Source organism: Dreissena polymorpha, chromosome 1, assembly GCF_020536995.1.
Source record: "Dreissena polymorpha isolate Duluth1 chromosome 1, UMN_Dpol_1.0, whole genome shotgun sequence".
NCBI lineage: Eukaryota > Metazoa > Mollusca > Bivalvia > Myida > Dreissenidae > Dreissena > Dreissena polymorpha.
Window position 1 is genome coordinate 127570025 of NC_068355.1, and position 14752 is coordinate 127584776.

General features: G+C 39.7%; 1 protein-coding gene across 2 annotated transcripts in view; it reads right to left on the bottom strand.

The window, feature by feature from the left end:
- Positions 1-14752, bottom strand: part of LOC127849273 (zinc finger C3H1 domain-containing protein-like) — a 61959-nt gene that overhangs the window by 15492 nt on the left and 31715 nt on the right. For both annotated transcript variants that reach the window (XM_052382003.1, XM_052381993.1), the window contains exons 19-23: positions 13125-13226; positions 12621-12734; positions 3841-4027; positions 2761-2947; positions 805-996 (exon numbers count right to left, since the gene is read on the bottom strand). In XM_052382003.1, the coding sequence (XP_052237963.1) occupies positions 805-996; positions 2761-2947; positions 3841-4027; positions 12621-12734; positions 13125-13226 (782 nt within the window). The remainder of the gene's footprint in view (positions 1-804; positions 997-2760; positions 2948-3840; positions 4028-12620; positions 12735-13124; positions 13227-14752) is intronic.

Genomic DNA, 14752 nt, shown 5'->3' on the forward strand with positions numbered 1-14752 from the left:
CCAGAATGCTAATAACTTGAAGACCAAGTCCACCAAACTTTGATAAATTTATTTTCAAACAACACACAGACAGATCAGAAAATTGTAGCACATTGCAATATTATGGTGGTCACACTTTAAATTTAAATGACAATTTGTTGTCCGACACTGATCTTTAATAGTCTTGTTTATTTTCAAATATGTTTGTTTGGATTGTAGGCAAAGAAGAATGTCCCACCCAAATAAACTGTATACTATGGATACAAAATGCACAGCCCCTCCTATCAAAAACAACCTTTATGGCTTTTTAATGCTATAAACACAAATTATATTGTTCAATGTAATTATACATTCTCGAAAACTTGAACTAAGGACAAAGATTCTGCAAAATAAAAAAAATATCCAGCCTAATTATTATTCATTGAGCACTTAAGATAATTGTTTGGTCCAATCACACAATCAACATAATCCATTTATAGTATAGGATAAGTTTATTTAAGGTTTAGTAAGTTTAGTTTCACAGACTGGGATGTTCATGATAAATCTAGTATACCTTCCTTAACTTTATTGCACAGAAATAGTTAAATAAAGGATAAGCCGCATGATGGGAAAAGAACTTATTCCATTAAGGCCGGCCCAGCTCAAGCCAAGCCTGGGCAGGAGCTGCCCTGTCCATCACAGACATGCACTATTTCATGTTTTCATAAGCATAGTTCCTGACCAAACAGCGTGATTGCACAGGCTTGTTTGCAGCATCGCTGGCCACATGTTGCCTAAGACCCAATTTCCCACGCCGCTGCTCCCATTTGGAGGGCCATATCTCACCTGTAGTATGTTCCTGGCATACTGCGCCTGTCCCGCTAGCACACTGAGATGTGCCTTGTACAGCATGGTCTCCAGGAGATGGTGTGAAGTGAAGGGGTCCGGGGCTTGCGCAGGCTGGACTGAACACAGATAATCCACCAGCTCTGTACACACGATGTTGCGCTCGGTGTACGACTGCAAACTGTGGAGATACTGAAAGGGAAATGTGGTGGATGTGAGCCTCGTTTCGGGAAAATTTGGTCTTTTTAAGGAGTTTTGTTACGAAGAAGTTTTCAGAAGAGCAGAAAGTATCTGACTGCACAGGCTAATCTGGCATGCCACTTTACGCACACGCATTAAGCCCTGATTTCGCAGAACGAGTCTCATATGTATAAATGCAAAGATCTTAGGAGCGTGTGAGATTAGGAAACATGACATTTTTATAAACAGACATTTTTGTCTACATAAGGAGAGTATGATTTGGTTATAATGGTGTTATTATTATAAATTATAAATGTAGCAACAGCTTATCTTATTTGTTGAACCATTCAAGTCATGAACACATGCTATTGCTCTCGTTCTGAAACCCATGTCTTTAACAGATCAAGTGCCACTAAATATCAATGCATGTATGCATAACATAGATTTTAACTACCTTGAAATTATACTTGTGTCACAAGACAAAAATATTGAATGGCTATGCTTTAATAAGAGTCAGCAACATTTCATGTGTTTTTAATCTCTGCTAAATTCATAAAAAAAATGGTACTTAATTTTGAGTTTTTTTATAAATCAGCCTAGCTTTTAGAAAACTGGGATTAATGCATCTGCAAAAAATGTGTCGTTAAGATAAGCCTGTGCAGTCCTAACAAGATGCGTTTGTGAAACACAATGTCCCCCTTTATGACGTTTGACTTTGAAGGATGACCTTGACCTTGTGAAGGATGACCTTGACCTTTCACCACTCAAAATGTGCAGCTCCATGAGATACACATGCATGCCAAATATCAAGTTGCTATATTCAATATTGCAAAAGTATTCATAAAATAAGCGATTTGGGCCACATATATTTGACCTCTGACCTTGAAGGATGACCTTGACCATGACCTTTCACCACTCAAAATGTGCAGCTCCATGAGATGCACATGCATTCCAAATATCAAGTTGCTATCTTCAATATTGCAAAAGTATTTATAAAATAAGCGATTTGGGCCACATATATTTGACCTCTGACCTTGAAGGATGACCTTGACCTTTCACCACTTAAAATGTGCAGCTCCATGAGATACACATGCATGCCAAATATCAAGTTGCTATCTTCAATATTGCAAAAGTATTCATAAAATTGGCGATTTTGGCCATATGAATTTGACCTCTGACCTTGAAGGATGACCTTGACCTTTCACCAATCAAAATGTGCAGCTACATGAGATACATATGCATGCCAAATATGAAGTTGCTATCTTCAATATAGCAAAAGTTATTGCAAAATGTTAAAGTTGGCGCAAACAGACAGACCAACAGACAGACCAACAGACAGGACAAAAACAATATGTCCCCCACTACTATGGTGGGGGACATAATTAGGGACAACACTTTCCACTTTTATGGAATTTTTCCTAGAAAGGAGGTCTCTTTTTAACAAAAATCCAGTCTTGGCTGAAAGTGTTATCCTTGATTAGTCTGTGTAAACTGCAAATGCATTATTTTATCAATTTGTTAAGATGGAAGAGCCATATTTGGTTAAAGAAACAGAAAACTGATCTTAATCGAAAGTTTAATTCATACTCTGTTAGTTAAGAAAATTTAGATATTCATCCCCAATTTTTTTCCGCATTTTTGAGAATTTGACTCGCACATTTTGTGTGCAGCAAAAATTACAAGATAAGTTTTTTTTGCAACATTTTGATAATAATGCAAATAAACAGAAATTACACCGCCCCATCAGAACGCTGAGCACAATAGCTATTGAAATACCTTCCACCAGATGTTGAAGCTTGGAGCACTATGCAGGGCCACTTGGCACCAGTCCAGCAGGTCCCCAGAGTCTGAGTGCCTGCTGTACAGGTGTAGGTATCGCTCCCACAGGGCACTGTTAGTCTTGTTTGCTTCCAAACCGCGCGCCAAAACATTCAAGGCTTCGTCCAAACACTTCTCTGGTGAACTAAGTAGTACAAGTAATATTAATGTGTTAACAAAATGTCTTGATAAACGTTAGGTTTCAGATGCAATCATGCTTAAATAAACAGGTTTAAATAAACAAGAGTTTTGTCGCAGATAAAAATGCAGTCCCCTACCATGCTTTATGATAAGGAACAGGGTCACCATATTTTTCATGGGCCTACTACTAATATGCAATCGCAGGGTTCAGTTTTAAATGATTTCTGATACCGTAGCAAATCACTTTTGGTCTGATGAAAAAATTGAAATAACATGAATATTCACCATATTGCCCTATGTGCACAAATCCAGGTTATATCAACAATACTTAAGTGCATTTTGAGGTAATGCAGGATCCAGATGTAACTTTTAAATTAATTCTGTAACCATAGCAAACTCACTTTTTGTCAAACTAAAAAAAACTAATACTCATATTCCCGATATGGCCTTCTATCCACATACTGAGTTAGATAAATCAGGATAAGTACTTTTTGAATGATCAGAGGATCACGATTTTAGTTTTTCATTATTTCTATAACCATAGCAACAACAATTCATTTCTGATAAAAACATCTGAAAGAACATGCATATTCCTTATATAACCGTCTATCTATAAACCAAGTCTCATCAACCTAGCTTGAGGACTTTTTGAGAACTTGACTAATGGGACTAACAATACAAAATTTTACCAATAACCGTTGATTGAATTTTTAAATCAAATCAATAAATGAACAGTTTTAAACTAACAAAACTAAGTTCCACCTTTAACAGTTGCCAAAGTTATTCAATGTAATCATGCTAAAATGAACAGGTTTAAAGAAATTAAACTAAATTCTACCTATGAGATTTGCGTATGGGCTAAAATAAAAACATTCAAACAAATTAGTTTTTTCCCACCTTTTAGAATTATTCAACTTCCTATTGGCCAGCTGTAACCATAGCGCTGGGTTGCCGGGCGTGGCCATGACAGTGTCCTCCAGGGTGGTGACATCACAGTCGGTACTGTCGTAGAAATATCTACAGTCGTCCTCACACAACCCACCCTCCTCTGTCTTTGGGCGCCCTGGTGTTGGCTGGATGAACACTGGGAGACACAGAGATGTGGATATGAGACTCATTTTGGGAAAACTGGGCTTAATATTTGTGCGTCAAGTCTTCCCAGATAAGCCTGTTCAGTCCCAAAAGCTAATCAGGGACAACTCTTTCCACCTAAAGTAGATTTTTTGTTTAGAAAGGACTTTTATTAAAGAAAAAAATCCATAAATGCAGAAAGTGTTATCCTTGATTAGCCTGTGCAGTCTTTGATGACACTGCATTACATTTTTACAACGAACATGCATTTCACCCATTTTTTTCCCGAATGAGGCTCATATAAAATCACAACCAGAACACTTTTCTTAAAAAACTTCTATATTATTGATAAGAGCTTTCCTAAGAGAGCATTTATTCTTCCTTTTTGATTATATAATCTTTCTTCTTCTACGTATTAATTACCACATATGTAATAGATATGGTGTTTGCCTAGCCATTGGGAGGTCGCGGGTTCGTTCCCCACCGTGGGAGCGTTTTTTTAGTTTTTCCCCCATAGACACCAAGTACTCTGGTTCTAGTCCCAGGAAACGTACTCAATAGTGTTTTAAATAAGCCATAGGCTTTCTATGGAATAAAGCTTAAATATATAGGTTTAAACTAATGACCACAAAGAACTATTTGATGTTGAATATCTGTATTAACAGTAGGTATATAATATATGTAAACTAACAAATGAAAAATTATAAATTGCAAAACGCATAAAAAAAGGTTTGCACATTTTGACCAATTAATTTTTGTGAATTGAAATAACTTTGCAATGAAGGCGTGCATAGAAGATTGGTACTAAAAAATTGGAGCGCAAAAAACTCCCTCCAAACTCAAGTTATAACTAGAGCTCTGTCACAGACATGACGAATACCCCCACATGCCGCATTGACACAGAATATTTTGCATGTTGTCTTCACAAAAAACAGTGGACACCATGCTCAATGTTTAAAACGCACTAAGTGACCCCATGACCTAGTTTTTGACCCGGCATGACCCATATTCGAACTTGACCTAGACATCATCTAGATACAACATCTGACCAAGTTTGGTGAAGATCGGATGAAAACAACTTGAATTAGAGAGCGGACACTTAATACCGACCAACAGACAGACAGACCGACCGACAGACAAGCTCACTCCTATATACCCCCCCTAAACTTCGTTTGTGGGGTATAAAAAACAAACCATTTTTCTCTTTTTATTATCATTGACTTCGAACCAACTGGCCTAAAACAAATTTTCTTAAAATAAAATTCATTTTAATTATTAAATACTTACCTGTTATCTCTAGCTTACCCCTTTCCAAGGGAGTTTATTCATCCGGAAAATATTCAAGCACTGGGAATCGTCTACCTCTATAAAGAATCCAAATCCGGTTAAACATAGTACAATGTAACCTAACAGGAAATCAAGAACCACAACTCATCTTTCCTTTATAAAAACATAAAAAGGCGATGAGCGGGGTGGGAGGTGGGACTTACCTATAACAGGTAAGTATTTAATAATTAAAATGAAATTTGTGTTAATATCATAAATACATTACCTGTTATCTCTAGCTGATTTTGCAGCTGTGGCGGGAAGGTTCGCATATTTTTTCACATCACAGCAGAACCCATATACAGGGTTTTCAGCCAGAGATAGTATATCACGTCCTCTTATAATTTTCGTTAGTACAGTATAGTACTTAATTCTCGGATGGCACCAGAGTACTTACGCCATAGAAGAAACTACAGTTTGAGCCACTACAAGAGAACCCAACCTATACAAACTGTCTTGTTGGCACTCAAGAGAACGAAGACAAAAAGAGGAGAAGGTGGTCGGACTCCTCCAGAAAGCAGCCTGAAGCAGTTCAGATAGTGGGGTCTGATTAATATAAGCCCACGAAGCCGTAAGAGCTCTTAATTCATGCGGTCTTATCTTAAACAGGAATTAATCCCTCGATGAAAGAGAAGAATAAGCTTTCCTTATAGTCGAGGCTATCCAACGAGAAATAGAAGCCGCAGTCACATCGCCCCCCCTTTTAATGGAATGAAAAGTCTCTTGCGAGAACCTCGAATAGACTTAACCTAATTAAGGTAGAACTTCAAAGCCCTGACCAGGCAAAGAAGTCTATCATCATCTTCATGTCCACAAGTTCTAGACAGACTTGGAACTTTGAAGGGTTTGGAAGCCATAGAGGGGAGTTGATTTCTAGCAAGGAATCCTGACTGACATAACAATGTTACAGATCCATCAGAAGAGTCAAAACGAAGATGACTATCCTCGATAGAAAGAGCATGAATTTCACTTCTCCGTTTGGCTGAAGCCATAGTTAGAAGGAAAACGGTCTTCCATGTTAGGAATTGTAATGAAGCATAATCAAGAGGTTCATAGGGAGCCTTAGGAAGCGAACCTAGCACACAAGCTAAATCCCATTTAGGAGCAAGTGTACGAGATACAGGACTACTAAGTTCCATAGCTCGAACAAGTTCCGAAATAGCTGGATCAGCACAGACTTGTGATGACTTAGTAAAAGCCAATGTATGCGAAATCATAGATCTGTATCCTTTGATGGAACTAAGAGAAAGTTTCTTAAAATCAAAAAGATAGATGAGAAAATCCGCTATTCGTCTAGCAGAGGGATTGAGTGGATCAATTTTCCCTCGAACACACCAATTAGAGAAGAGTTTCCAACGAGCATCATAGACTGCTCTGGTGGATTTTCTCATTGCTGAAACAACGAGGGTTGAAGCCCTGACAGAAAAACATTTCTTCTGCAAAGATTGCCTGATAACGGTAGAGCTGTAACGATTCACTCATCATTCGATTCGATTCAATATCGATACAAAATGGTCCGATTAGATTTTTTTCGATTCGATTCAAATGAAACTATTTGCAGCTTATTTTGCAAACAATTTCATGTTTGGTTTGTCCAGGGCATGAATTAATATGTTAGGTATTTGTTATAAACTTATTACGTCATTATGTTGTACATTTAAAGTGTTTTTTTTAAAATATAATTTAAAAACGCACATTGTTTTATAAGAAACGAATTTTATTGAACAAAACTTCTTGTTGAGTTTTTCTTAAATAACATAAAATGCATAAACTATCACATGTGCTTAACAGAAAAACAAAACAAAAACAAGGGACAAAATTGTCACAAAACCAGGTTTTCATTGTGAAAAAAAAATCTGATAAAGGGAGAAAACTCAAACTGAACTTTTGAAATGACCAAAAAAAATTAACCCCCTTTGTAAGTTTTTTTTTTTTTTTAAATCTATTTTTAGTCGTGGCGACCTTGACATTGGAGATATTGACGTGATTCTTTCGTGGGACACACCGTCCCATGATGGTGAACAAATGTGCCAAATGATTTTAAAATCTCACAATGAATGACATAGTTATGGCCAGGACAAGCTCATTTATGGCCATTTTTGACCTTTGAACTCAAAGTGTGACCTTGACCTTGGAGATATCGACGTAATTATTTCGCGCGACACACCGTCCAATGATGGTGAACAAATGTGCCAAATGATTTTAAAATCTGACGATGAACGACATAGTTATGGCTCGGACAAGCTCATTTATGGCCATTTTTGACCTTTGAACTCAAAGTGTGACCTTGACCTTGGAGATATCGACGTAATTATTTCGCGCGACACACCGTCCAATGATGGTGAACAAATGTGCCAAATGATTTTAAAATCTGACAATGAACGACATAGTTATGGCCCGGACAAGCTTATTCCGCCAGCCCGCCAGCCAGCCAGCCCGCCAGCCAGCCAGCCCGCCCGCATTCGCCAATCTAATAACCAGTTTTTTCCTTCGGAAAACCTGGTTAAAAACCTGGTTAACAAACATTTAAGTATATAAACAACTTCCAGTTGACTTCTTAACAGAATGCACACAGTTAAGTAAACAAACCAACTGACTGATTTCAACTTACGTCAACAAAACACGATTTGCAAGTTGCCTTTGCATCAGAACCTTCGCGAAACCCAAAATGTTCCCATACTTTTGATTTTAATTTTGACGATGCCTCTTTCAGCATGGTTTAAGAAGCCATCTTACTGGCTGATGTATTCATTCATTCATTGGATGCCATATTGCCTACTGGCCAATCACAAGACGTATTACAAATGACAAGAAAGTTTAGACGACGGATTTGGAAAGTAAGGCTTAAAATGCGGATCAATCAGGATTGCAGTGAATCAAATCGAAATTGGCCGTATTGGTATCGAAATCGAATCGGCGGCGTTGAACCGGTTTTTCGAACCGAATCGTTACAGCTCTAGATAACGGCCAGACGTGTAAGTGGAACATTTTTGGGTCCGCATGTAGTCTGCCTCTTTGAGACAGAAGATCTGACCTGTGAGGAAGATTCCTGGGATAATCGTACAGGAGACTGAGAAGATCGTTGAACCAAGATCTTCTGGGCCACCAAGGGGCAATCAGGAGTATCCTGCACGCTCTCACCCTGATTTTCGCCAATATTTGGGGAATAAGTGGGGGATAGGCGTAAGCGTCCAGTTGGTCCCACGCGAACGAAAACGCGTCTATTGCCCACGCTGCTGGATCGTAAACTGTACTCACATACAGAGCAAGTCTGTGATTGTGTCTGGTCGCAAATAGATCGACCAAGGGATAACCGAACTTGAAAAAGATCTGGTTGGTCACTTCTTGATGAAGTGTCCACTCCGATGGAAGTAACTGGTGTTTGCGAGACAAACAATCCGCCAGGGCGTTGAGGCGACCTGGTATATATTTGGCCAGAAGATAAATGTTGAGTGTTTTGCAAAGAACAAAAAATTTCCTGGTTTCCAGATACAGGGATTGAGAATGTGTTCCCCCCTGTGCCTGGATGTAAGCCACCACAGATGTGTTGTCTGTTGACATCATCACACAAGAGTCTCGAAGATGTGATTGGAAATGAGATACAGCTAGAAATACTGCTCGCATTTCTAGATTGTTGATATGTAGGTGAGATTCCTGATGAGACCACAACCCTGAAATTATCAGACAGAGGTTCCAGGTGAGCACCCAACCCTTCCTTGCTCGCATCCGTTATTAGATATAATGACGGTTGTGGAGGAAGAAGGGGTACTCCTGCCAAAAGAGTCTCCTCGTCTAGCCACCACTGAAGATGAGACCTTAAGGAGGGAAGGATTGGAATCTGTTTTAATAGATTGCCGGGAGACCATTTCCAACAAGCTGAGAGATAGTGCTGAAGAGGACGTAGGAAGAGACGTCCCAACTGCACAAAGTCTGCTACTGAGCTCAGGATACCGTTGAAAGAGAGGAATTCTTGAGCTGTTATATGAGATTGGGACAAAACCCAGTTGACCTTCATCAGAAGGTCTGATATACGTTGAAGTGACACTCTGACCCGATTGATGTGGGTCAAGAAATTCATTCCCACAAAAGTAAAGTCCTGTGAAGGAATGAGGTCTGATTTGTCTGCATTGAGAAGGAGCCCCAAGGAGAGGAGTTCCTTCTAAGAGAATTCTAGGTTGTACAGAAGCAATTGACGATCGAGCTGGTGTAAGAGCCAGTCGTCGAAATACTGAAGAAGAAGAATCCCATGAACTCTGAGGTGTGCTCCGACTGCCGCCATTAGTTTGGTAAAAACTCGTGGAGCTGTCGCCAACCCGAAAGGCATAGCCCGGAACTGGTAGACTTGGTCTTGAAAGGCGAATCGCAGGTACTTCCGGTAGTTGGGATGTATAGGAACATGGAAGTAAGCATCTTCCAGATCCAAATACACCCCCCCCATTGCAGGGGTTTGATGGAGTTCCGTATGAAGGAAGGAGTCTCCATTTTGATAGTTGGTTTGAGAAGATACATGTTGAACACTTTTAAATCTATTACTGGTCTCCAAGAACCATTTTTCTTTTGAACAAGAAAAAGACGACTGTAAAATCCTGGAGAATAAGGGTCTTGAACCCTTTCTACCGCCTGTTTTTCCAAGAGCCCAAGAATGGACTCTGGAATATGTGGATGCTGAGATACCAGCTCTATAGGGACGCGAGAAAGTGGAGGCCTTTTTTTTAATTGAAAAGTCAGGCTTTTTGTCACAAGAGAAAGAACCCATGCGTCTGAAGTAATTTGAAGCCATCGATTTGAAAAGTGGAAAAGTCTGGCCCCAACTGGTATTTCCGGCATCGGAGGTTGTGGCGGTAGAAAGGGTAGGGCCCTAGGGCTGATAAGGAGGAGGTCCGCCCCTGCTGGTAAAAGGTTTGAAATTCCTCTGTCCCAGCTTGGGTTTGCCCTTTTTCCCAGAATCTTTATTAGAAGACTTGTGAGAAAAAGAAGGTCTGTAATAGGAAGACTGCCTATTAGGACCCGACCGTGGATTAAAAGAAGGCTTTTTAGAGAAAATGTTGTTTCTCTTAGTCTTCTTGAATGCTGGAACTGCTGGTGGCCTAGAAGCAGGATGCTTAAAGACCCCTTTGTGTTGTCCAGAGTTGTTCCTAGCTAAAGAAGTTGAAGTTGGTCATCCTTGTCAGCTTGTATCCTTCCATCAAAAAGGAACCCTGATGTGAGAGGAGCTGTTCTGAGCCAGTTCATACCAGGTTCCAACAGAAAATCTTTAGGTAAAGAAGCAAGGATAAGATCTCTACGAATCCTTAGCATCTCGGACATTGAAGAAGCAGAAGTGTGCGATAAGGCCAATGTGGTCCATGAGAGATGAATTAACAAATCACGGAGTTCCTCCGGAACAGATTCCTACCAATCACACACCATTTGTAAAATTGTCGCTAGCATAAATTCAATTTGGTTAGTCAAACCTAATGATCTACGTTCTCTTATTTCCCAAGTTTCCAACATGGAAAACGGAACAGAAACTGAATTGGAACCACTTGGCATTACAAGGGATAGCTTGCTAATGTCCGGTTCTGGAACCGGAAGTTTTGAAATATCCAACCCAGATGTTGTATGTGGTACAGGAGGCTTGTAACTTTTACAACCTTCCTGGTGTTTTGGATCAGCTAGTTCCTTTGGAATTTTCCATGTTTCTCCTCGTTTTGGAATAGTCTTATTAGCTGATTCCAATGATTGAAGAACAGATAGAACAGTAGAACCAATAGGAAGTGGCGGGTCGTGACGAGCTGTCGACTTACTAACCCTGTTGGGATCAAATGTACGAAAAAGTTGTTCTGTCACAGAAATCATCGCATTTGAAGACAGTTCAGCAGGTCTTGGACAGTAATCTTCACCAAGAGTACGAAACATCAGTTCATAGATCTGACTAATCGGAGCTAAATATTGAACCGTCTCAACATTAGATTCCGCATCTTAATCAGCCTCACTCTCTACAAAACCAGCGGTGTGTATAGCATCAGCAGGATAAGAAGTGAGAATATCTTGTACCAGATTGTGATTGTCTGGTAAAGGCGAATGATCATCCCCGACGTCAGTAAACTGATAATGTAAACCGGAAGTTGATGGTAAATTATCAGCATTGACCGGTACAAAATGTCCTGCAGAATTCTGTATCCATAGGGTATCAGTATTCGAGAGGGTAGCTGTAGGGGGTACATGACTAGATACGGTAGATGATACCCGTGGTGTTGACACTGACGCCGTAGTGGTGAGATAAGCTCCTGAAGATGCAATATGTGTGGCAGTCAACTTTGGAACCGACACATTTGGCATGGAAACATGCGATTCCAAAAAGGAATACAATGGTGAACGACTATATGAATGGTAGGTCCGATGCTGTCTACACGAAAGTTGACAACGTCCTCGTTTCCTGCCATGTCGAGATCTGGATCTGCTGCGCTGTCGAGATGTGGATTGGCTGCGATGAGATCGAGATTTTCTGGAATACCATCTCCGTGAGTGACGACGTGATCGCTTACGAGCACCAAGACGATGATAACTGCTCCATGAAGAGCGTGTTTGTTATTTAATGAGCAATATTTAATAAAATTTGTTATTTAATGTGCAACCGGTACATGCAAGGCAAGTATCGTGGGAATCCCACCTTGCCTTGATATGACCACAAGAACCTCTATCCTGTAAGTTCATTCTGAAATAAAAGAAAAAGAAAGAACCTACAAAAGACAAATTAATGATTATAAATTCAAATAAAAAGTTAAACCACAAAATGTAAACAAACGAACGCTGTACAAATGCCCTCAATTACTTATTGGGGAATAGGCACGAATTCCTCGTGGTTCACGTGCTCATGTACATGAGCGACGCTACAAACAAAGTAACCCAGCAAAAGCAGAAATATGACAATAACTGCAACAAAAAGTATAGAAATATAAACCGAATGATACAAATAAAAGATAAATAAAATTTATCCTTCAAACTCCGACGAAAACACGATGAAAAGAACAAAAAAGTCCTGAGCCTAAAATAGGCGTGCAGTCGTGGTTATCCGGAAAGGAAAGATGAGTTGCGGTTCTTGATTTCCTGTTAGGTTACATTGTACTATGTTTAACCTGATTTGGATTCTTTATAGAGGTGGACGATTCCCAGCGCTTGAATATTTTCCGGATGAATAAACTCCCTCGGAAAGGGGTAAGCTAGAGATAACAGGTAATGAATTTATGATATTAAAATGCAATCCAACGCTCGGTCTCCACATCAGACATGAAACCCACCTTCAGCTTGTTTGGAATCCTTGAAAGCCAAAGGGTCTGCAGTTTTTATGAACTTTGTCTCATCTTGCTTGGGTCTGAAGAGTCGCATGTTGTAAAACATCGTATGTGGCGGCACTGAATGAAAACAAGAAAAAGTAATATATTTACCTCCCAAGGAAACAGCATACTAATTTGCAAGAACTTAGTTAAACAATTTCTAAAGATGTCAGCCTCATTCTGGGAAAACTGACCTTAATGCAAGAGCGTTAAGTGTCAACCCAGATAAGCTTGTGCAGTGCACACAGGCTCATCAGGGACGGCACTTTCTGCCTAAAGTGGATTTTTCCTATAGAAGAGACTTCCTTTAAACAAAACTTCCATAGAAAGCGGAAAGTGCTGTCCATAATACGCCTGTGCGTACTGCACAGGCTAATCTAGGACAACATTTTATGCATATGCATTAAATCTCATTTCCCCAAAGCAAGGCTTATAGATATGGCTGGTTCATATTCCCATCACAATTACCATGCTTGGCATGCTCATTGACTCTGCTGATGAGAAGTAGACATAGCTCATCCAACTTCAGCCTCCCCTGGTTCTGCTTCTGTAGCCGGTCTATGTACTCCTCTGTAAGAATAACAATCAAAAGAATGCCAATCACAGCATCATCAAGAATGTCAGTCACAGAGTTGTCAAGAGTGTCAGTTACAGAGATGTCAAGAATGTCAGTCAAAGAGATTTGAAGAATGTAAGTCACAGTGTTGTCAAGAAAGTCATTCACAGTGTTGTCAAGAATGTCAGTCCCAGTTTGTCAAGAATTTCAGTCACTAAGATATCAAGAATGTCAGTCACAGTGTTTTCAAGAATGTCAGTCATAGTGTTGCCAAGAATGATAGTCACAGGGGTGACAAGAATGTCAGTGAGGTGAAGATTTGTTACGAATGTCAATCAGAGTGTTGTCAAGAATGTCAGTCACGACATTGTCAAGGATGTCAGGCAAAGGGTGGTCAAGAATGTCAGCCACAGAGTAGTCAAAAATTTCAGTCACAGAGTTGTCAAGAATGTCAGTCATAACATTGTCCAGAATGTCAGTCAAAGGGTGGTCGAGAATGTCAGTCGCACAGTTGTCAAAAATGTCAGTCGCAGTGTTGCCAAGAATGTCAGTCAACGAGTTGTCAATAATGTCAATCAGATTGTTGTCAAGAATGTCAGTCACAACATTGTCAAGAATGTCAGTCACTACCTTGTCAAAAATGTCAGTCAAATGGTGGTCAATAATTTCAGTCACAGAGTTGTCAAGAATGTAAGTCACAGAGATGTCAGGAATGTCAGCCACATATATGGCAAGCATGTCAGCCACAGAGATGTCAAGAATGTCAGACACAGTGTTGTCAGAAATGTCAATCAGAGTGTTGTCAAGAATGTCAGTCACAACATTGTCAAGCATGTCAGGCAAAGGGTGGTAAAAAATGTCAGTCACATAGTTGTCAAAAATGTCAGTTAAAGAGTTAAAAACAAGAGCACCGCCTTGCGGGTGCAGACCGCTCATCTATTTTCTTTTTAAAGGTGAAGGGACTCTCATTTTCAATCACAAAGGAGGGAGGAGTGGAGTGAAGAAGGGTGTAAAGTGTGGGGTTGTGGACATTTATTACATTATCTTCCAAAAAAGCGAAAAAAAAAAAAAAAAAAAAAATCGGGGGGGGGGGGGGGTTTGGGTGCGATGGTTGGACGGTATTTCAAACATAACCGTTTTAAAAAAAAAATGGGGGGGGTATAGTGTGAGGGTGTGGTGATAATTTGTGAGATGATCTTAAAAAAAAAAAAAAAAAAAAAAAAAAAAAATCAAAAAAAAAAATTGGGGGGGGGGGGGGGTGGGGGGGGGGGGTGGGGGGGGTATAGTGTGAGGGTGTGGTGGTCATTTGTGAGATGATCTTAAAAAAAAAAAAAAAAAAAAAAAAAATAGGGGGGGGGGAGGGGGAGGGGGGGGAGGGCACGGGGGATGGTTTGGGTGAAGTCTATTGTGGTATGTCAGGTAAGAGTAGTTTCATCAAAGTATCAATCAAATCTAATCATAAATAAAGAAGTTATGGCAATTTTAGCAAAATTTAATAATTTGACCTTGAGAGTCAAGGTCATTCAAAGGTCAAAGTATA